At 60.9% G+C, this 22919-nt stretch overlaps 2 protein-coding genes across 2 annotated transcripts in view; both read left to right on the plus strand.

Moving 5' to 3' along the window:
* Positions 1-11814: 11814 nt before the first annotated feature.
* Positions 11815-16017, plus strand: EGR3 (early growth response 3). The gene is made up of 2 exons (XM_064472675.1): positions 11815-12082; positions 13150-16017. Exons 1-2 carry the CDS (start codon positions 11929-11931, stop codon positions 14196-14198), a joined length of 1203 nt encoding a protein of 400 aa, XP_064328745.1. The 5' UTR covers positions 11815-11928; the 3' UTR covers positions 14199-16017.
* Positions 16018-20213: 4196 nt separating this feature from the next.
* Positions 20214-22919, plus strand: part of BIN3 (bridging integrator 3) — a 40430-nt gene continuing 37724 nt past the window's right edge. Inside the window, exon 1 of the mRNA XM_064472553.1 lies at positions 20214-20290. Within this exon, the coding sequence (XP_064328623.1) occupies positions 20283-20290 (8 nt within the window). The 5' untranslated portion in view covers positions 20214-20282. The remainder of the gene's footprint in view (positions 20291-22919) is intronic.

Here is a 22919-nt window from a genome sequence, read left to right on the forward strand (position 1 = left end):
CAAAACCGAAATTAAAGCCATAAATCAGAGGAGTTCTGCCTACTGGCCACTTAGCCGGACCTCCCCTTTAATTAGGTCTTTAATTAGGCTTTCATCTAAGACTTGGTTTTCTCTGAGGCTTGGATTCACCCGCCTGCAACTCCTCCTCGGAGCATGTCCTTGGTGGCTCCACTGCGACAAAGCTGATTTTGTCCTGCCGATGGCCAGGGCTGCATCCAAGGAGCACTTTGAACAAACCATGGGGAGGAAGACCCTGGGAGGCATTTTGCAGGCAGGGGGAACCGAGGCACGAGGGAATGACTTGCTCACGGCCGTGCAGCATGGCAGCAGAGCCGGAGCAGGCATCCCCCAGGGAGGTCTGGCATCATTCGGTGGGGATGGCGATGCTGCCGTTGCTGCATCTCACCCCTGCATCGGTCCCTGGGCCTTTCCCAGAGCAACCTGCTCCCAATGCAAGAGAGAAAACAGGTCTGTGCCATCCCCTTCCCGCTCCCTGCGCTCAGCTGGCTGCCCTCCCCAGCTCCCCGGCAGTGAGAGCAGCTTTCACTCCATGCGGGGGGCGGGGGGGTTAAACGTGGCCGGGACTTTCCCTCCAGCAGGAAACGGCTGTTTACCTCGCAGGGGCTGAATCACGCCAGCCGCACGCACGCAGGCGTGTCGCATGGGTCCTGCAAAACCCTGCCAGCCTCGCGTCCCCGCCGGGAAGGGTCGGGGTGACGGGCTGCAAGGTGCAAAGGAGGATGCAGGAGCCAAGGGTCCTGGCTCACCCCAGGCACACGTCGCTGGGTGAAGCTGCAGGACGTGGCGGGAAGGAGAACAACAAAAAAAGGAAGCTGGGTAACATACCACAACCCAGGGAAAAAAATACAAAACACACTGCCCGGCTTGCCATCAGCACTAAAATTAGAAGTAGAGGAAATGACACTTAGAGATGTCATGGAAGTCAGCTAAAGTTGGATTTCTCCTTCTCTTTTTCTATACTTACTCTCTGTTGAGGGTGTAATTGGCCCGTTAGGTTAATGCGGAGGGACCGGTGTAAATGAAAGGTCATGCTTTGTTGACATCCTGCAGTCAAACTATAGTCATCCTTTCCTCCCTGCCTTTAATTCCTTGTGGCTGGTGTGTTTATTTTTGGTAGAACGGGAGAGAAAAGGCAATCGGATGTTTATCCTTCTAGGAAATTATCACCATCATTCTTGGTTTTAATTTGAGCTGGACATGAGAGGAGTTACACACACGCCGCGTCTCCCTGGTCCGAGGCAGGCCGGCCGCCGCAGGGTACCGTGAGCCCAGACTGATCCTTCTCCACTGTGTGTCGCTGATGGGGACGGGGATGGAGAACAGGGATGGGGATGGAGAACAGGGATGGGGATGGAGAACAGGGATGGGGATACGGATGGAGAACAGGGATGGGGATGAGGATGGGGATGAAGTACAGGGATGGGGATGCAGATGGAGAACAGGGATGGGGATGAGGATGGGGATGGAGAACAGGGATGGGGATGAAGAACAGGGATGGGGATGAGGATGGGGATGGAGAACAGGGGTGGGGATGCGGATGGAGAACAGGGATGGGGATGAGGATGGGGATGAAGAACAGGGATGGGGATGGGGATGGAGGACAGGGATGGGGATGAGGATGGGGATGAAGAACAGGGATGGGGATGCGGATGGAGAACAGGGATGGGGATGAGGATGAGGATGGGGATGAGGATGGGGATGGAGAACAGGGATGGGGATGAGGATGAGGATGGGGATGGGGATGAGGATGGGGATGGAGAACAGGGATGGGGATGAGGATGGGGATGAGGATGGGGATGGAGAACAGGGATGGGGATGAGGATGGGGATGAAGAACAGGGACAGGTATTAGGATGGAGAACAGGGACTGGGATGAGGATGAGGATGGGGTTAGGAATGGAGATGGGGAGAGGGATGGTCCAGAGCAGGATTCTGCCCGGGTGGCTGCAGCAGGCACTGTGGTGGGACGATCCCCTGCCAGGATGCAGGACGAGGCACTGCTGGCCTTGCACCAGGCACCCAGGCACACGCAGGGCTGCAAACGCACGGCGCGGCGGGAGCACCGGCCAGGCCGGAGCCACAAACTCTCACTTGGAGGCACGCAAGGCCTTCACGGCATGGAAAATATTAATTGTGGTTTTTTCGTTCACTTTTTGATAATTTAGAAGGAAAGAAGAAAAAAAAACAAAGGAGGAAGCCACGTGCAGTCACTTTGCGTTGGTCCCACCCCCTTTATCTCTCCTTCCATTCGCTCACCATCATTGCAAGAGAGAAAAGAGAAGCTGAGTCTCTCACTGCCTAAATGTAGAAAGTTTTGCTTCTAAATCAGTTTGTGATGGAAAGGAAACACGTCACGTCCCTGGGGAAGTGGCTGGTTTTCAGCAGCCACAACCCCAGAGCCGAGTGCTGCAATGGAACAGCCCAGCACTGAAATAGCTCCGCGCTCTGTTATTGTCACCGATATAACTTTTTTTTCTCTGTCTACATGTGTCATTTTTAGCATCCAGAGGAAGTTTTATTTGTATTTGTTAGCTCGACTTTCCACTGTCGTGGCTTTTTTATTTTTTTCATCTGAAGGTCCAGGAAGGGGGCAGGAGAAAATAGAGCAGGGTGAGCTCAGGTGCGATGGGCTCGATGGGGTGTAACGTGGTACCCACGGCACCGCTGGCCTCTCTGCCTGCATCTGCTGGGCATCCCGGCGTGGGTACACCAGCCTTGCAGAGCCCGAGGGAGTTGAAATGCCACAGACCCATGGGAACACACGCTCCCAGGGATTTTGGGGAGCTGCAGCAGAGAGCCGAGCCCCGGGCATGGCTGCGGCATGGAGCCAGCTCCTCTTTGCTCACCCCAGGACAGGGTTGTGAGGCGGGTTTGAACAATTCCAGCCCCTTCCCAGAGCAAACCCACCCACTCAACAGGACGGCCAAGGAAGAGGAAGACTTGGGGTTTAAAACAATAATAGTTTGTTAAAATCAAAAGTTCCTAGTGAGCAACGGCAGCTCCCAGCAGCTCAAGGGGGTTGTTTCTTTCCAAAACTGGGCTGGAGGCCAGAGGATGCCTGCACTAAATGCAATCCCTAAGTCAACAGGGTAACTATTACCTATTATTAATGATTATTGAAATAATTAATGAGAAAAAGTCTCAGCCCCTGGCTTAAAGGCAGGCAGCCCTGGGTCCTGTCCCCTGATGGAGAGCAGAAGGCATCTCCCCTCCAGTGGGACCACCTGGGAAGATGCAGATTTAGGGGCATGGGATATTAAGGAGCAGAGACTGGGGGCCACCCGTTGTACCCCCTTGGCCTCAGGGGCACGTGGGGATGACACGGGGACAACCCAGCTCGCCAGGAGCAAAGCGATGCCAGCCAGCAGCTCCCCCTCGCACAGGTACTTGCACAAGAAGGGATTAGCAGGATCAGCTGATGATGATCTAAGCACATAACTATATCAACCTGTGAATTAATTAATGATATCTCACACTTCATAATGACTCTATCTGCAGATCTTATGCACTCCTCAAGCATTCAGTGAATTAAGCCTTGCTGCACCCCCCGGGAAATAGGTCAAGACTGTTAATCCCCATGTGCTGGTGGGGACGCAGAGCATGACACGGGGATAAACAACGCTGCCCATTTTGGGTGCCGATGAGGGAGGTTTTCCAGGCAAGCTGAGCACCAGCATCCCCACGGTACCACGAACCTTGCCACGGTTCCACGGCCTTGCCAGATCAGCCGTGGGGTGGGTGATGGACATGCCGGTGGGATGCTCCCATGCCCACTGCTGAGCTCCCAGCCCTCAGCTTTGTACTGGGGAGACACAAAGTCCCCAGCCTGCGGGTCCCCCCCATGCCTTGGTGCATGCACGGGGCTGTTTTGGGTGGTGGGTGCATGCACCGGGAGCCTGTTGCTTGGCTTTGCCAGCAGCCACGAGGTGCCAGATGCAGTGGGCACCCCCCGCCACCCCGTGAGCGGTGACCCAGCGGCTGGGCGGGCCCTGGGAGAGGCAGCCTGGGCTGCGGCAGGAATTTAGGGCTCCTGAAGTAATAGGGGAAGGCAGGTAAGGCTGTGTCCCCACCTCTGCATGCCGTGCCAGCACCCAGAGGGGTCCAGCAGGCAGCAAGGGGCATGCAGGCCGCTCCTGGAACAGTGGTTTCATTAATTAGCAATAATAATTCATTCTTATTGGGCTTCCAAAATGCTGCATATCATCGGAGGAGTTTTGTGGGGCTGCCTGGAGGAGCCCAGTCCCCCTCGCTGCTCTGTTAGGGCTTGCTTGGCTTGGGGGTCCCAGCCCCCCCATCCCACTCACTGGGGTTGGTGACCATTCGGCCAGGCTTTTGCAGCGCCCTGGGATGAAAACACCGGCTATGAGTGAGGGCAAGTGGCTGCATCTGCCTGTCTCTGCCCGGAGACACTGCTAGATATCCCAGATTACCACATTCAAGGGATGCTTAACAGAGAGAAACTGTGTTGGGGTTTTGTTTCCCCTTTCAGCTCGTTCTCCGAGTCGGTTTGGGCTGGGTTTGTCCATGTGGAGCCGCAGCAGTGGGAAACTCAGCCTCACCCGCTCCGCCGGGAACGCGAGCACCTTCAGATGTGGTTTGCCTCCAATGCTTCTCAGTAGAAAAAATTAAAAAAGGGTTGTTGATATGGTGGTCGTGGCCCACCAGCTTTGCTCCTGCCCAGAAGCAGCCATCATCCTCGGTTCGTGCCTGGGTGCCCGGTGCTGCCCTGTTTACACCCAGCTGTCTGTGGGGTGAGGCAGATGCCTCTCGGGGGTTTGCATCCAGAGGTGTGGTGGAAGGTGCTGGATGGCTGCGCGGCTCTGCCAGCCTCCCTTGCCTGCACCACGGGCAGAGGATGGTCTCACCCCGCAACCCCTGGCTGGCTTGTCCTCACTTGTCGGTAGTGACTCGCTTCCCATTCCCTCCTCGCAGCCCTGCAGGTCCTCAGCTAACCCCATATTTCCTCATTGCTAGGAAATGGCTAATTCCCCCCGGGCTGGTTTCAATGGCTGTGCAGATCCCTCGCCTTTGGCCTCTCACCAGTTTCTCCTTCAGTGGTTAAAGCAAAGCCCTGCAGCCCTCGGGAGCAGCACTTTCCCAGGCTGGACAGCCTTTGGCTTCGGCTGGCCGGGAGGGCACCCACCCCTCGCACAGCACCCCGAGACGGACACCCCAGCCCTGCCGGGCACTGGATTCACCCCCTGCTCCGGTTCTCCAGCCTCTGTGCCACGTTCGCACAAGGTCGAGCCCCTTCTCCGGCACCGCCATCGGATGTGGTGGATTCAGGGAGCCTCTGCCATGCTTTGGCGCTGGCTCTGCCACGAGCTCCTCTCCCATTAGGGAACCGCTCACGTCTCCAGAGTTGTGTGTCATGGCACAGTTCTCAGAGCTGAAACGCAAGCATCCATTTCCTCTTTTGTTTCTTGGTTTCAGGTTAAAAAAAGCCTTTGTGGTATCTCTCTGCAAACCCCTCGCTGGGGCCGTAGCACTGCCCAGTCACTCCAGGGTTCCTGGCTGGGGCCATGATGACAAGGTTCATGGTCGTCCAGTAACATCAGCCCTGGTTTTGCAGCCCAGGCTCTCATCTCTGCTAGTGGTCCTCTGGCTGGAAACCCGGTCATTCCCAGCGGTGCTGCTCCCTCAGGACCGCTTTTTGCTCTGGACCTACTATTTAGTTTTCCTGCTAATCACACTGTCTCCTTATCTCTGGGTCACACTGCACCGGCTGCCACCGCTATTGTTCCCCTGCTGCGGGCTGCATAATAACAGGAAAGACCTCCGGGCTTGCAAACTGAAACCTGCCTCGGACTTAGATGACCCAGAGGTTCCCAGCTCACCGGTGCAGCCAGCGGTGTGCCCCTCGCTGCTGCAAGCCCGAGTCACCCACCGACCCCAGGGCCTGCGAGTGGCGGAAAATTGTGGGATGCTCTTCAGGGTGGCACAGCGCAGGCCGGAGCATCCTTGCTGCTGCAGCACCAGGGTGACGCAGGGAAGGGCACAGCGGTGATGAGGGGACGGGGGGGAGGGTGAGGGGTGCAGGCAGAGCCTCCCCCAGCAGCACCCTCTGCACCCCAATGCTGCTGCTGCGGGTGCTTTCCTGGCCTCCAGCCGGTTCCCAGTGCTGCCACCTTCAGGGACCGGCCCTGGGCACCCAGCACCCATTTTCCAGCGCAGGGTGCCCCTCGCTGCCCCAGGTTGAGCAGGGTGGGTTTGCAGCTCCTGTCTGCTCCAAAGGGCTTCCCCCACAGCCATCACCCCAAGCTTTTCATGCTGCCGCTGTGCAGGGCAAGGCAGGGCTGTTCTCTCTCTTGCCACAGGGGAAACTGAGGCAGGAAAGGGCCTCCCGCAGCCACCCACGGTGCTCCCGCAGTACCCCACTGCCTGGCTCCCCCCCACCATCCCACCATTGGGGTTCGGCACATGGGGACCTGCCTTTTGGGTCTGACCCAGCAAAGCAGGCAGCAACGCCCCAGGGCAGCAAGTTCTGCCCAAGGGTCCCATCGTCCCCGAAAGAGGAGGGAGGAGGGAGACGGCTCTTTCCTTTGCCATGCATATTTCAGTGCAAGTGTTTCTGAATATTTCCGGAGGAGGAGGGTGTGTAGTTTTCACAGGCAAATCAGGAAAACCTAGGTGAGGCGGGAGACGGCGTTGTGGAAGGACGCAGGCCGTGCCGGGAGGGTGTTGGTCCGGGATCAGGAAGGCCGCCCAGCAGTTTCTCCTGGCTAGAGTACTCCCAGCCAGAGTTTGGGCTGAAATGAGGATTTCCCACGCCCAACAGCAGCAGAGAAAGTCTCTCCTCCTCCAGAAATTACAGATTACCCTGAATCCCATTTCTGCCGGTGCTGAGCATCTCTCACGTCCAGGCCCTGGGTTGCCCAGAGAATAAATTGCTGCCAATGCAGCATCTGCCACATCTGGGCAGCTGGTGTTTGCCAGAGGGAGCTGACACCCCCGAAGCACCACATCCCGCCCGTGCAGCCTCACCACTTGCAAACAAAACACTCACAGCCCAGTGAAACTCCAGTGGCTTCATCAGATACCTCCACGACACCCACCTCGCGGTTTGGGTGGCTGAAAGAATCAGGGTTTATTTGTTCCCCTTCTCCAAGCTGCTCAAGAAGAGTTTGTGTTGTCGACCATCCAAGCAGCTGCCTACACATATGGCCCCAGTACAGTCATGCCCAGGGGTAGGAGGTAGGTGACCTTTCAGGTCCCCACCAGCCACACTCTGTTTACAACTCTGTGACCTTACCAGCTCCAGATCTACATCTACAGCAAATCCACGGGGCTGGGGAGGAAAGCCTCCATGTTCTGGTAGTGTAAGTGCCTCAAGCTTCGTGCCTGAGCATCCTCATAATTCAGGACTGGAGGCACCACCATGGCGGGTCCCCAGAGCCTGAAACCCGCAGCCAAGCACCATGCAGAGTCTCACAGAGCTCCCAAGACGCCGAACTGCACGGCAGGATGGTGACAAGCACCTTGTCGTGTCCCTCAGCCTCTGAGTCTCAGCTCTGTCCAAGCCCAGCTCTCGGCTCAAGACCACCAGCTGGGCTTAGGCATGAGTTCAACAGGATTGAGCATCCCATTTGCCTCGCCACGAGGCACAAAAGCCAGGCTCGTGCTCTCCTTACTATAAGTACATTTACGCTGTCATTAATTAGGTGAAAAAAACCTGAATAGTTCCCCTTTTAAAAGCCCCGGTGGTCCCCGGAGAGCCGGCGCGCAGCACAGCCTCTCGCCCCAGCCGCAGCACAGCCCGGTGCACCTGCGAGGCTCACGGCACATGAATCACCCGGCGGGCGGCAGGGCCCGGTCACAAGACTGAGAGAAGCGGGGAGAAATCACCCGTCAGCTGACAGCACCCAGAGGGACACGGCCCCGACCCCCGCGGCATGCCGGCGGGGTTTCGGCACGCCACACGTGGGGATGGGTGCGCATCTCCCGCTCTCAACGTCGCACGGCCCCGAAGGGAGGACGAGGGGCTGGGGGCTCTCGGCGCTCGCATGGGTGGCTGTGTTTGCTTCCTTGCTAAGGGGAAGCTGCTTGATCTTGACTGAACCGGCTGGGATGCTCTTAAATAATATCAGGGCTTGTCCCAACCTCTGCAGAGGCAGGCGGGGAGAGCAGAGGCGGAGGGGGACAGAGACGGGTGCAGAGGAGGTTGGGCTCATTACGGCGCTATTCTTCCCGTTATCTCTGGGGTTAACGAGGCAGCCGGTTCAGGTCAGCCAACTCTGCCTTCCTTGCTTTATTAACATGACGAGCTTTTGAAATGCAGGAGCAGTGGTGGTTGTGGGACACTCTGCATTGGCTTTGAGGAAGGGACCACAGCATTTCATGCACACAGATCTGTGCTATGAAATCACTGATGCCAGCGACGATTACTCACGTTACTGAGACACCCCGCTCAGGACGGGGTTCGCATGGCCTAAGACCGGCGTGTGGGATGACTGAGATAAGTGAAAGCTCTCAGCTGCAGACTCCATCCAGCCCAAACTCTAGTTTAAAACCATTCAGAGCATCCCAGGTGAGATTTTTTTTCTCCCTTTGGGTAAACTGCTCTGCTCAGGACCCATTAAGCTGAGCTGTAACTAAGCCAGTCCAACCCCCACGTGGCCGTTTTCATGCCAGTCTAAGGCTGCCTGGGTTTATTTTGGCTTAAGGCCATTCCCCATCAATTGGCATCAAACCACTATTAGTAACTGAGACAGTGTCCGCACAGGATTAGGCCGTTCTCACAGGGGTTTAGCTGCGCGCCTCCCTCCTAGCCCAGCTCCTTGTCTAAACCAGGCCCTTATGACTCAGGAGCTTTGAGCCAGGCTTAAACCCCACCATGAGGCGTTGGGGTGTTATGGCTGCACCCGCAGCTCCAGCTGGCCGGATTCGGCAGGGCACGGCTGCGTTCCCGGCACGGAGCAGGTGCCACTCGGCAGGGGGGATGCGGGTGCACGGTCACGCACCTGCGGCATCCTCACCCCTCCACCCACGGCGTGGGGGGCTGATACCCACCCACGTCGGTACGAGCCAAACACACAGCTGGCACCCAGCTGGGATATCTGGCTGCTCCATCGCGGGACGAGGAGCCGAGCCAGTGCCTGCTCGCTCCGGCGCAGCATTCCCAATGCTAGCCTTACCAGTGCATACCAGTAAGGCCCAGCAAACCCTCACCCCCTCCAGGATAAAGCCTAGAAGAACTGGAAAGGTGCGGTGGTGGTGTTGCCGGATGCGCTTGGCGGTTGAGGAGGGGTGCCTCGATTTTGGGTGGGGGGAGGACCCTGTTCTGCTCTGCGTGGGGTTCCCGCGGGGACACGGAGCATCCCCAGCACCGTGGGAACGCGCCGATGGGGATTCGGGGGGGCGTGTTCCCGGTGGGACCCCCCACTCCCCCGGGGTCGGGGCGGTGCTGCCCGGGGGGTGCGGGCGGTGGGTCCCCCTCCGCCCCCCTCCGCCCCCTTCCGCGCCGCGCTGCCCGCCCGCCCCGCACCTCCCCAGCACCGGGGGCGCCGGAACCGGCGGCCAAAGAAGGCAGCGGAGGCGGAGCCGGATCCAGACCTTGTATGGCGCTTCCCCTCGGCCGCCCGCCCGCCGCCGCCCCGTTCCCCCCCCAACCCCCTCCCGCCGCCGCCGCCGCGGTCCCCCGGGCCGCGCCGGGCCACGGGCGGGGCGGGCGGGGAGGAGGGGGGCGATGGGGGGGTGTAAATAGAAGCGGGGTGCAAAAGCAAAGGGGTGCCCTGCAAAGGATGGGGGGGAGGGGGTAAGGGTGCAATGGATGGAGGGAGGCTGGAAGGGAGGGGGGGGGTCTGCGAAGGGTGGGGGTCTGCGAAGGGTGGGGGGGGGTCTGCGAAGGGTGGGGTCTGCGAAGGGTGGGGGGTCTAATGACAGCGGGGTCCGGCGATGGATAGGCGCCGCTGCAGTGGATGAGGGGCTGCAGTAGATGGGGGGACCCTGAAGTGGGTGGGGGGGTCCTGAAGTGGATAAAAGCACATAGGCCACCCCCCCACTCCCCACCCCCGCACTCACAAACAGGCCACCACGGGGGTACGCTGCTCCCCACTCCCTGTACATGCTTCCCTCCCCCCAACACCCCACACCGCAGCATCCCCCACGCCCCACCCCCGCACCCCAAACGCAGAGGCTGCTTGGCATCGCAGGGCCAAAGTCCCCGGGCCCGGCGGCACCGGGCCCCCCCCGCCGGCCCCTCCCGCCCCCCCGCAGCCGGTGCCCGGTCCCCTCCAGCTGCAGCACTCCCGTAGCACGGATTTCACTCCCATTGCAAAGCCGGCCCTGCAGGAATTGGGTAAGTGGAGCTATTGCAACACAGCATTTTTCCATACATTTGCTATATAACTCGGAGGGTTTTAAAGATAGCATCAGTTGGCACACTTAGCACGAAACCACCTAATTACTGACGCCTTGGAAGTGCCAAACTTTTAAAGGGGGGGGAGGTGAGGTTAAAATCACAGGCGACCAACAAGTGTTACCTGTTTTAAAGTATTCAAAGCACTGTTCTCCATCGGACCCGGGGCGTGGGGAGGGGGCAGCAAAGCCGTCTTCCCTGTCACCACTAGCTGGGGAGGGGGGAATTTTAGGCTTGTGCAGCACCCGCTGACCCTCTCCTTGCCACCAAACTCCAGGCTCTCCCTGGTGCTGTGACACCACTCCCACCCCTTCCGCACATCTCCCATCCCGCTTCTCCTGGGCTGCGGGATGGGGTTTGTGGCCGGTCCCCCTCTTCCCCCTGCTCCTGCTCTCCAGAGAGCGGAGGGATAAAATCTCCAGGTAAGAGGGTGTCTCTGAGCATCCCCGGGGCGGGGAACGCAGGGACAGGCAGGGCACGGGGGGCCGCCCCGCTCCTTCCCGGGGTGGTGGCTGGGGGGGGGTTGGAGGGGAACGATCCGTGCGGGGGGGGCTGGAGCCGCTGCCACCCGCCCTCCCCGGTGGGACGGCATCGCTCGGCGGGTGGGGTGTGAGTAGGGAGGGTGAGACCCCCACCCTGTGTCCGGTGCGGGGTGCACGGTGCCCTGTGGCCCGTGGTGGGTGCAGGGTCCCCGGTGTCCGGTGACCCATGCCCGGTGCAGGGTGCCGTTGTAGGGTGCCGGTACCCGGTGACCTATGACCGGTATCCGGTCCAGGGTACCCGGTGACCCGTGCCCGGTGCAGGATGCCGGCGCAGGGTGCCCAGTACCCGGTGCGGGATGCCCGGTACCCCGTGGCCGGTGCCGGTGCGGGGTGCCCGGTACCCCATGGCCGGTGCCCGGCGCGGGGTGCCCGGTGCCCGATGCAGGGTTCCCGGTACCCCATACCCGGTCCTGCGTTCCCCGGCCCCGCTCACGCCGGCCCCGCTTCCTGCTTTCTAATGTTCCATTGTGCGGAGCTTCCATTGTGACGTCTCGGCCTCGGCTCGGCTTTGTCTGTCCATATATGGGCAGCTACGTCACGGAGCGCTCCCGCCGCCCGGATAAATGGGCTGCGGAGTCCCCGGCGGAGCAGTCGGGCGGCAGCGAGGGAACCTGCGAGCGGAGCCGAGCGCGGGAGGGAGCGGGGACGGGGACGGGGAGCGGGAGCGAGCGACAGAGAGAGGAGGGGTTAAATCCTCCCACCCGCTTCTACAACCACATCTGCCAGCCAGATCGCCCCCCTCCCCCTCGAGGAAACACCACCAGGGACCCACGGAGGACCGCACCCCCCCCCACCCCCCACCCGCACCCCCTCCTCCGCGGCCACCCCCGGCTCCCCCCCACCCTCCACCCCCACACACACACCTCCTTCTCCTCCTTCCCCCCCCCCAGCGCCCCCGCCCCAACTTTTTTTCTTGCATGATTTCCCTCGCACGGATTTGCCACTCGGATGTTGTTTCCTCGGGAGCTGAGCTCGGAGCCACGTTGAACCAGCCTTTTCCTCCAGTGCTATGACAGGCAAACTACTGGAGAAGCTGCCGGGGACCATGAACACTTTGATGAACCAATTGCCTGACAATCTGTACCCAGAGGAGATCCCCAACTCTTTGAATATCTTCTCCAGCAGCAGCGACTCGGTGGCTCACTACAACCAGATGGCTGCAGGTAAGGGGGGGGGGGAAGGAAAATGGGGAGAAGAGAGGCGGGGGGGGGAGCCGGTGGGGCGAGGAGGAGGACGCTGTGGGTAGGGTGTCATGGAGCCACGGAGGGAAGGGAAGCGCTGGGGCTGGGGAGCGTCCCCCCCCCCGCACCCACCCACCCCTTTTCTCGCCGTGTCTCCGCACGATCGCTGCGGGGCTCCGCCGAGCGCTGCTGCCGAGCAGCCGCCGCCGCAGGTACGGGGAGGGCGGCCGGGCTCCGTGGGGAGGAGGACACGGGGCGTGGGAGGCGGTGGTGGTGGGGGAACGGCCGGGTCTCCGTGGCGCGGAGGGGCCACCCACCCGCGCCGGCATCCGTGCGGCTGCGGAGGCGCCGCGGACACGCGTGGCCGTGGCGGCCGCCCCCCCCCTTCCACACACACACACACACCCGTCCCCAAACCCCGCAGCGGCAGCGTGGGCTCCCCCCCGGGACGCGGCGCCGACTTTCCCGGAGCTCGGGTTTTTTTTGGGGGACACACACACACACACACACAAGCGGGGATATGGGGGGGGGGTACAGGTGAGCGCCGAGGGTTTTGGGGGGGGCCGCCTCGCGTGTCCCCGCTCCCACCCGGAGCCTCGCCGGGCTAAACGCACACCCCCCCTCCCCCGTGTTTTTCCACGCCGGGGCTCGGCGCAGGGAAGGCGGCGAGTCGGTAACGGCGTCGGCGGCCGCAACCGGCTCCGCGGAGTGCCCAGCGCTGCCGGGGGCTGGACGGGGAGGAAGCCTACCTGTAACCGCAGGTACCTCCATCCCCCGGCCCCACCCGCGGGGTGGCGGGGTGTGTGTGTGTGTCCCCCGCCCCGTGTCTCCCACACCCCACCCGGGTCCGCTCCGGGACCCTCGGCAGCCAACGCCGCAGTATGCGGAAAGCGGAGCAGGGAGGGGGGGGAAAGCAGAAAGGGGTAGGAGGGAGAAGGGTGGGGGGGGGCCCGGTGTATCCCCACTCCCCGGTGCATCCCCGGGGTGTCCCCCTGCCGGTCCCACGGCCCTCCCGGCTCACCCTGCCCTGTTTCTCTTGCACTTTGCAGATAATGTTATGGACATTGGCTTAGCGAACGAAAAGGCTGGTCAGGAACTGTCCTCTTATTCGGGGACTTTTCAGCCCGCCCCGGGGAACAAGACTGTCACCTACCTGGGGAAATTTGCTTTCGACTCGCCCTCCAACTGGTGCCAGGACAACATCATCAGCCTGATGAGTGCAGGCATCCTGGGGGTGCCGCCGTCCTCGGGCGCGCTCACCAGCACGCAGAGCTCGGCGGGCAGCATGGGGCCGCCGCAGGGCGAGGTGGACCAGATGTACCCCGCGCTGCCGCCCTACTCCTCCTGCAGTGACCTCTACCCGGAGCCCGTCTCCTTCCACGACCCCCAAAGCAACCCCGGCCTCACCTACTCCCCCCAGGATTACCAGGCGGCCAAGCCCGCCTTGGACAGCAACCTCTTCCCCATGATCCCAGACTATAACCTCTACCACCACCCCAACGACATGGGCACCATCACGGAGCACAAACCCTTCCAGAGCTTGGACCCCATCCGCGTCAACCCGCCCCCCATCACCCCACTGGAGACCATCAAGGCCTTCAAGGACAAGCAGATCCACCCGGGTTTCGGGGGGCTGCCACAGCCGCCCCTCACCCTCAAGCCCATCCGACCCCGCAAGTATCCCAACCGACCCAGCAAGACGCCGCTCCACGAGCGGCCCCACGCCTGCCCCGCCGAGGGTTGCGACCGCCGTTTCTCCCGCTCCGACGAGCTCACCCGTCACCTCCGCATCCACACGGGCCACAAGCCCTTCCAGTGCCGCATCTGCATGCGGAGCTTCAGCCGCAGCGACCACCTCACCACCCACATCCGCACCCACACCGGCGAGAAACCCTTCGCCTGCGAGTTCTGCGGCCGCAAGTTCGCCCGCTCCGACGAGCGCAAGCGGCACGCCAAGATCCACCTCAAGCAGAAGGAGAAGAAGGCCGAGAAGGGCTCGGCCGGGCAGCCCCCCACTGCGCACCCCGCTGCCGCCGCTGCCGCCGCCGCCACCTCGCCCCCCGTCGCCCTCGCCCCCGCCGTCACCACGTGCGCTTGAGGGACCTCGGGGGGCGGTGCGGTGGCACCCCCTCTCCTCCCCAACCCTCCGCATCGTGCCGGGGGAACCCTGGGGTGGCCTCGCTCCCCCCTGGGTTTAGGATGCCGGGGGCTGCGCTGCACCGGGTCTGCTCTGCCTGCACCCGGATTGACCGGGTCCAGGATGCCCGCACCCGGATCCTGCCTGCACTTGGATCGACAGGACCCGCACTGTCCGGATCCCAGTTTCCTGCACCCGGATTGCACCGACTCGCGCTGTCCGGATCCCGGCTGCCTGTACCCGCGCTGCCCGGGTCTGGGCTACCCGCACCCTCCTTGCCTGGACCCGGCTCACCCGGATCCCTGCTGCCCGCACCCCGGTGCCTGGATCCCTGCTGCCCGCACCCGGATTACTCGCACTGCCTGGCTCCCCGTTGCCCGTACCCGGATTACCCAGACCCGGATTGCCCAGATCCGGCTCTCCCAGCTCCAGCCTGCCTGGATCCCGGTTGCCCGTACCCGGCATCTCTCGGCTCCAGCCTACCCACACCTGGCTCGGCCCAGATCCGGGCTGCCCGGGTCACAGATCCCCCGGGGATCCCGCCTGACTTGGATCCCAGGTATCCGGATCCGACCCACCCATTTCCCTAGGGGTTGGGCTGGTCAGGATCGGGCCCTCCTGGATCCGACCCACCCGGCTCCCCCAGGGCCTGGGCTCGCCTGGATCCGGCCCGTCCGGGTTGGGATGGATGGATGGAGCTGGTCCGGCTCCCTCCTGCCTGGCTGGGCCTGGATCCGGCCCCCTGTGCCTCCCCCCCCGTGTAATTCCCCCCACCCCCCCCAAGCACCGGTTCCCCACGGCGGAGGTAAGCGGGCTCGGGCCCCCCCTAGCCGGGCTGGTGGGGTTGGGGGGGCGGCTCTGCGGGTCCCCCGCAACTTTCGGGGGGCGGCGGGGAGCGACATCCCGGCAGCAGCTTTTGGGTTTGTTTTTTTCTTTTTTTTTTTTTTTCCTTTTTTTTTTTTTTCCTTCAGAAGAAATTCTTTACAGAAATGCAGAAAAAAAAACCCAGTATTTTGCTGAATACTTTTTATAATGTGAGATATTTTTATTTTATTTTATTTGGTCACTTTAAAACAACCAACCAACTACGGAGGAGAAAAATCAATTAGTCCTCTATTTTATTTTTTTTTTTTTCTTTCTCCTTCTGGTATGTGCATGTCATTGCATGACTGCTCTGATTTTTTTCTTCTTTTGTTTTAATAAAACTGTGCTCAGACATTTAAGCTAAACTAAGCAAAAATAATAATGACTTTAAAAAAAAATCTTTGTTGCCAAAAGGTCGTGCTATCCAGGTTTGATGTCTGCATGTGAAAAAAAAAAAAAACAAAAAACATTAAAAACGTACAAAAAATAAAGAGAAGAGAAAGAATGCAGTCTAATTTATGTGAACCGAAAGGAACAAAAAAAAAAAAAACAAACCACAATCAGGTTTAACCACACAAACCTAAGGGAATGATATTTTTTGAAAGACTTTTGTATAAAGTTGAGTACTTAGAGAAAAAAAAAATCATACCAGATGTAATATATTTTGTGGATGTTTTTATTTCTTGGATTTATAGTACCTTATACTAAGGTTAAAAAAAAAATTATGCTTGATATTGTGAAAAGGTGATAATTTTCACACACATTTCATTTGCTCATTTGTCATGTTGTAATGCAAATATGATAGTTAATGCATACAGCATTTTTAAGGGAAAAAATCAGATTTATTGAACTGATGTATTGTTGTACCATTTGCACTGTGAGCAAATGCTAATGCAGTAAATATATTGTGTTTGCTGACAATCAAAAGCTGTAGTAAATATCTTTATTTTACCTTGCTTAAAAAAAAAAAAAAGATCTATATTGGTTTGGAAAAAAAAAAAGTCTCTAATATGTAAAAGGGATGTTAAAATGGCTTGAAATGTGTAGGACGGTGGGCGCTGTGCCTCTTTACGGGCGACTTTGAAACCTGTTTGTACAATTTTTTTCTAGTGCTGTATATTCTTAAATTATTATTTTTTTTTTGGTATGATTTTTTTTTTTCAAAATAACCCAACCTTTTCTCAGCCCCCCCTCTCCTTCAGTTCTGTTCGCAGGACGGCGTGGCGAGACCAGCTGGCCAGGACGCTGGGTGACCCCGAAGGCGACCGGCTCCGTCCTCACGTCCCCCCCTTTTTCCCAGCTGCGCGGGGACGGGGCGCGCCCCGCAGCCCTCTCCCTCCCCAAAACCCACCGCGTCCTTGGTTTGCCCTTGACCTCGCCTCTTATTTTTCCCCCCACTCGTGCCGTCGCCGCCGCCTTGACCCCGTCACCGTTTTGCCGGCGGCTTTCGCCGGGTTGCGTCTTGTCGGATAACGGCGGGCGAAAGAGGATCGCGTCGCTTCAGCCGGTAATGCCCCTGCGCCTTTCGCCGGCCAAATCGCCCCAGGTACAGAGCGGAGAGGGGATTTTTGCCGGGCTGGGTCGCTCGGGTTAAAAATAACCCACCAGGTTTCTGAGCCAGCGCTTGTACGGGCACGAGGGACGGATGGGAGAAGGAACAGGACGAGGCGCTTGGATATTTGAAGCGGGCACACGGGTGGTGGCCCGTGATGGCTAACTCCTTCCCCAGGGACGGGGCTGGAGCCCTGGCTCTCCTAGAGCTGGGATGGTGCTGGAGAGGAAGGCTGGAGGATGCTGAGGGTCTGGGGGTCCCTTGGTCTGTGCGGGTCCAGCTCTGCTGGGCTGGAGCATGACCGGCGCGGTCGAGCGTCCCGCAAGCTTCTCCTTTCCCCAGGGCTCGCCGGTGGTGCTGGTGGCCGGTGTCGGCACCGCGGTCTTTCCCGGTGTTCCCGGGGTGTGGAGACACCGACACCGGCCGTTGAATTTCCTGCTTTTTGGTTCGTATCTGCAGCTGGGCCCCGGAGAAGCTGCTGGTCCTGCCAGGCCAGGGCAGCTCTGCCCGTCCCTGGGGTTTCACTGAGCTCCCTGCCTTGGAGAGGCTTGAATTTCTGGGAGAACCCAGGGACAGGAGGTGCCCGGGGTGGCCGCCCTGTGACTCAGGGCACGCCTGGCCCAGCCAGGGACAGCATCTCACGGTGTCGCGGGAATGGGCTCTGGAGCCCATGGGAGCTGTGCCAGGTGGACTCCTGCGTCCCCGAGTGGATTACGGAGCGTGTTGAGCCTTCGGTGACCGTTAGGATGAGGCTGGAGCGGCTGCTGGATTCGGCGTGGGGCAGGAGGGACAGCAGGTCCTGCTGTCCGCGATGCAGGGTTGGGGTGAGCCGGGGCCACCCTTCCCTCGGGGCTCTGAGTATCTTGGAGGTCCCGCAGCGACCAGGGGCTGCGTGTTGGGTTTGGAGCTGCCGGTCCCTGCGGTGTCCCCTTGCGCGGCTCGGACAAGCCGAGGTGGATGGGCAGGAGCCGGATCCACCACGGACACAGCTGATGGTGTAGGGGGAGCCGCCGTGGCCTCTGGCATCGTCTGAGGGTGCTGTGGTGGTTACGCCCATCTCCGCTGGTGGCTTGTGCTTGAAGCTGTTGGAGACGCTGGGCACGGGCCGGCGGTGGCATGGCAAAGGCTGCCAGGACGTGCCACACCGGCATCACCGCGCCACGGCGAGGAGCCACCCAGGGTTGCTCCAATGCTTTGGGCTCCTTTGCTGCAGGCGAGGAGGAGGGAAGGAGCCCACCAGGCATCAACAGGGCATTGTGGCCCCGGTGCTGGACTGGGGACCAACGCTGCCACCTGGGTGCAGGTGTCCCGCCTGGCAGGACATCCCCTGCGCGGAGCAGGAAGGTGAGGAGCACCCTTGGGTGGCAAAAACGCGTGGAGTGCGTGCAGCACCTTGCACGAAAATGTTGGTTGCTACGGAAACACGGCACTTTCCATCCCCGTTCTGGGCTATCTGTGTTCTGGGGAGGAGGGAAGGGCTTGCCAGTCACGTACCAGCTCAACACAACTTGCTGCCTTTCCCTTCTCAACGGTGGCTCTCGGTCCTGAGGAGGCCACTGACACCTCGCTCCTCTCTGCTAGAGGGTCTTCCGGGCTTTGCAAACTGTTGTTGAAACCCAAGAGCTCTCCACGGGATGGGATACGCTTCTGAGGAGGAGCACCAAGAGCTGAGACCCCGTCCCTGGGGTCCGGAGCGACGAGAACCCGCACCCAGAAGCTCTTGGTTTGCAGCTGGTACATCTTGGTGCCACAGATGTTGGCGGGATCCCTCCCTGATCTTCTCGTTCTCTGGCCACTGGCTCAGCGTCTCCTGCTGCCCCGGCAGGAGACATCTTCTGCTGAAGGTCTGCATATTTTCTGGATCGCCCAACCCTCATCTCCTGCCCCGTGCTGGCACCATGCGGATCCGTGCCCCCCTTCCTCCCCAACCCTGGCCAGGGTGCCGCGGGCCTGACCTCCGCTCCCAGCAGAGCGTTTTGGAGGAAAGGCCCAGAATGTGCCCGGCCCAGGGTCACACGTGGGGCTGATCCTCCACGGAAGATGCTCCCTGAGCCACCCCGGCCATCAGGACGCCCAGATGCCAGGACCCGCTTGTCCCAGCTCTGCCTCCGGCCCTTCCTTGCCCCATTCCCTGTGCCCGGAGCTGCTGGCATGGGGCATCATGGTGGGGACAGCAGCCAGCATCCCAGCAAGGAGTGGGAACCACCGGCAAACCCTTCCTGGCACCAGCCTTGCTCCATCCTTCCTCTTCCTCCCCACCCTGCCCACACCTTGGCTGCCTCCCCTCAGGGTTTGCTCTGACACCCCATCAGCACCCCAAAAGTGACTCCTTTCCACCATGCCACCACCCCTTCTGCCAACCCTGGCTCCTTCTCCCCATCCTGGCACAAAACTGGTGCTGGGGGGTGGTGTCTGTGCCACCCCAGGCACCATCCCCAGTGGTTGCCCGCCCAGGTCTGCCCCCACCTCGCTCCTTTTTGGCTAATCCCCTGTCCTCACTGGTGTCGGTAACACCTTCCCAGTTTAGCATCATCCTCCCTGGCTGTAATTACCGCGCTGTTTACCTCCACCTGCTAATTGATAAAGCCACCCCTGGCGCCCGTCCCGGGGCCTCCTCCCCTCGGCCCCGTGTGGTGGCACGTGCCGTCACCAGCCTGGTGTCACCAGGACCGAGCCCACTCCCCTGCCGGGATGTCACCCCGGGCGGGCAACCGGGGTCCGAGGGCACCCAGAGCTTGGGGGGGTGTTTTGCTTCATCCATGTGCCCCTGGGGTCATGGCTGGTGGTGGCTGCCAGGGACGGCGCTGAGGTCAGGGGGGTCTTTTTGTCACAAAAATGGCATCACTGCCCTACCTGTGTCCCACCCGCCCCTGCCCAGCCTCCTGTAGCCAGATGTGGTGGGTTTCTCCCCAAAACTGGGGGCTCCCGCCCTTCCGAACGCGCTGCACATCCCTGCTGCCCTTCCCTTGGATCCCCTCGGCTGGGGCTGCGCTGCTGACCCCCATGCCCTCACCCACCCTAGGGTGCTCCTGGGCATGCCCTCCCCATGCCCTCGCCCACCCTAGGATGCTCCTGGGGACCCCTTCCCCACCTCCAGGGTGCTCCTGGGCATCCCCTCCCCATGCCCTCGCACAAACTAGGGTGCTCTCAAGCACCCCACACCCTTGCCCACCCTAGGGTGCTCCTGCGCATGCCCTCCCCACACCCTCAACCACCCTAGGGTGCCCCTGGGGACCCCTTCCCTAACTCTGGGATGTTCCTGGGCATCCCCTCCCCTTGCACTCACCCACCCTGGGGTGCTCCCAACCACCCCAGACCCTCGCCTACCGTAGGGTGGCTCCCGGGCACCCCATGCTCATGCTCTCGCCCACCCTAGGTGCTCCTGGGCACCCTTTCCCCACCTCCGGGCTGCTCCCGGGCACCCCTTCCCCACACCCTCGCCCACCCTGGGGTGCTCCCAGGTTCCCTGCTCTGCCCCGTGACGTCACGCCCCTCCTCGACGTCACCCGCGGCGCGGCGCGCGGCGGGTTAAGGCCCCCCCCCTTCCTCCCGCCCTGTGGCGGCGCTGGCGGAAGGGGCGGGGCGAAGGCGGCGGCGCTTCCGGGAGCGGCGCGGGGCGGCGGGGGACCATGAGCTGGTGAGTGCGGGACCCCCGGGCCGGGCCCGCTCCGGGCCCCGCTGGGCTCCGGCGTCCGGCTCCGCTCCGCCGCCGCGGCACCCCTGGGCCGGCCGGGGCATCGCCATCACCCCCACGGCGCGGCCCGGCCCGGCCCGGCCGCTGCGGCCCTCGGCCCGCCAGGCCTCGGCTTGTCAGCAGGGCTGGCAGCACGGGGGGGCTCGGGAAGGGCCTCGGAGCCGGGCTTGACCGCTGTGCCTGGCCCCGGAGCAGGCCCCGGTGCTGGCCCCGGTGCTGGCCCCGGTGCTGGCCCCGGAGCAGGCCCCGGTGCTGGCCCCGGTGCTGGCCCCGGAGCAGGCCCCGGTGCTGGCCCCGGTGCTGGCCCCGGTGCTGGCCCCGGAGCAGGCCCCGGTGCTGGCCCCGGTGCTGGCCCCGGTGCTGGCCCCGGTGCTGGCCCCGGAGCAGGCCCCGGTGCTGGCCCCGGTGCTGGCCCCGGAGCAGGCCCCGGTGCTGGCCCCGGTGCTGGCCGGGCTTGGCCTCGGAGCGAGGCCCGGTGCTGGCTGACCTTGGCCTCGGAGTGAGCTCCAGTGCTGGCCTCATGGGAGGCTCTGGTTCTGGTGCTGGCTGGCCTTGGCCCCGGTTTAGCTGCCCCGAAGCTGTGCCTGTAGACTCACCTATGGATATGGGTGTCTAATGGGTGGGCACCTGGAGGTCCCCTTGCCCATGCCCCTGGCAGCAGCTGCCAGTCCCTCCCCAGGCCATGGTGGGCCCTGCCTTCACCCTGGGTAAAGGGGAGCATAGGCCAAGCCCGTTGGCCCCCCTGGAGCCCCTTAACCCCCCCTCCCGCTCTCCCACCCCACCGCAGCTGGGCTTGCCGCTGCGGGGCAAAAGGGTGGGTGCAGGGGGGTCCCTAGAGGTCCCCTCTGACCTTGGTGGGTTTGTGAGTCTGAAACGCTGTAAAACTGCCTTTGACTCCATTGAAGTAAAGCTTTTTTGTTTAAACAAAATTCCCCAAGAGTTCCCACGTGTGTTTGAGTCAGACTTGTGAAAAGCTCAGTTTGGATACCACGTTGCCTTTGGCCGCTTCTGTGCGTCTCCCCACCGCTTGTGTAAACTAATTATATTAGAAATTAATCTTGAGTGCTGTGCGCAATTTCTCATCCCGGATAGTCATGTAGAGCCGGTGCCGTTATGAGCAGTGAAGGATGCGATGGTTTAAGGAGAAAAAGGCCTTCCCCTTGCCTGGCGGTCTCAGGGTGAGTTTGCCAGGACAGGCACATGGTGAAAATTGAAGATCTTTTTTTTTTGGGTTGGGAGCGGGGGAAGTTGCGGTCTGGAAATGTACTTCAAAAATATAATAATGCGCACGCAGGTACCTATTAAAATGGGATGTTTTGGTTAAAAATACACACTTATCCACTGGGTTCATTTTTTGTTCTGCTTTACTCATCTCAGAGCAGCCATGATTATAGAAAGTGTTGGTTAACGAGGGTCTCGGAGCCACCTTTTGCCCGGGCTGCCCTCACGAGCTCTGTGGGCAGCATGGCCCAGAGGCTGCTTTCGGAAAGCTTCAGCTGGTGGAAGAGACTTGCTCCGCTCTCCTGGTCCGGGAGGAGCCGCAGAGCTGAAAACGTAAGAAATAAATATTCCCTTCACACGATGGATATGGAATAATTCAGGTGCAGAGCGGTAACGCTTCCCCTCTGTGCTTTCCAGTGTCTGGTCAGCCGTGCTGCCCCTGGGGCCTTCGCCTGGGCACCGTAGCTTATGGTGTCTGGTGGCTTCCCTACATACACGTGGCTTTTGCTGAGAGATCGGGTGTTTTTGCCTTTTGCTGGGGAGGAATAAAAGGTCATTGCTGGAAGGAGGCGGGGGGGGACTCAGCTGAAATCTGAGTCTCCTCTTTCTTCTCCAGCAGCGTCAGTCCTTCGGCGTGTCGCGGCTCCGCTTACGCGCGAACGCGAGGGGCTTGGACCCCGCGGGGCTTCGGCAGCGTGTCAGGGACACAATCGCTCTCAGTTCGGCCTTGCCGGCCGGGCGGCCCTGCCAACCCTCCTGGCTGATAATTCACGCAGCCGCCCGCCCCGGATGAATTGCTCTATTCACGGGGGGGGCCGGAGTTCAGCGCCCGGCTGGCAGGGACGGGGCTCGGTGTGACGTCCGCCTCGCTGCCGCAGCGAGGGGTTACGCTCCCGTCGGCAGCGGGCAGCGGTGACAAATGCCGGCGTGCGTGCCGGGAGCAGGCAGCCGATTGTGCCGGGGTCGTGCCCTGCTCCTCAAACGTCAGAGTAAAACACGTCCGGCCCTGATGCTGCTGCTCTGCCGTCCCTGCGGAGGGAGCGAGCTTTGTTCCAGCCCGGCGGGGCGGGAGGTTGCTTTGTGCAGCGGTGCGTGTTTGCTTAGTTTGCACGTGTGTCTCCCTCCGGCAACAGGCACCATTAGACCCAGGGCAGTGTTGATTAAAACCCCTTTTTGCAGGGGTCGGCTGTTGCAGCCGATTGAGGGGATGGAGCTTCATCCTCAGCTCTCTCCTGCAGATCATGCTGGGGAAACAGCATTAACCCTGCCTCCAGTTTTGCTTCTGTACACTCGTTACCTTAATTAATTTTTTGCGAAGGGCTGTGAGAGGTCCCTAGAGATTAAAGGGCAA

Source organism: Phalacrocorax carbo, chromosome 24 (genome assembly GCF_963921805.1).
Source record: "Phalacrocorax carbo chromosome 24, bPhaCar2.1, whole genome shotgun sequence".
NCBI classification, from domain to species: Eukaryota; Metazoa; Chordata; class Aves; order Suliformes; family Phalacrocoracidae; genus Phalacrocorax; species Phalacrocorax carbo.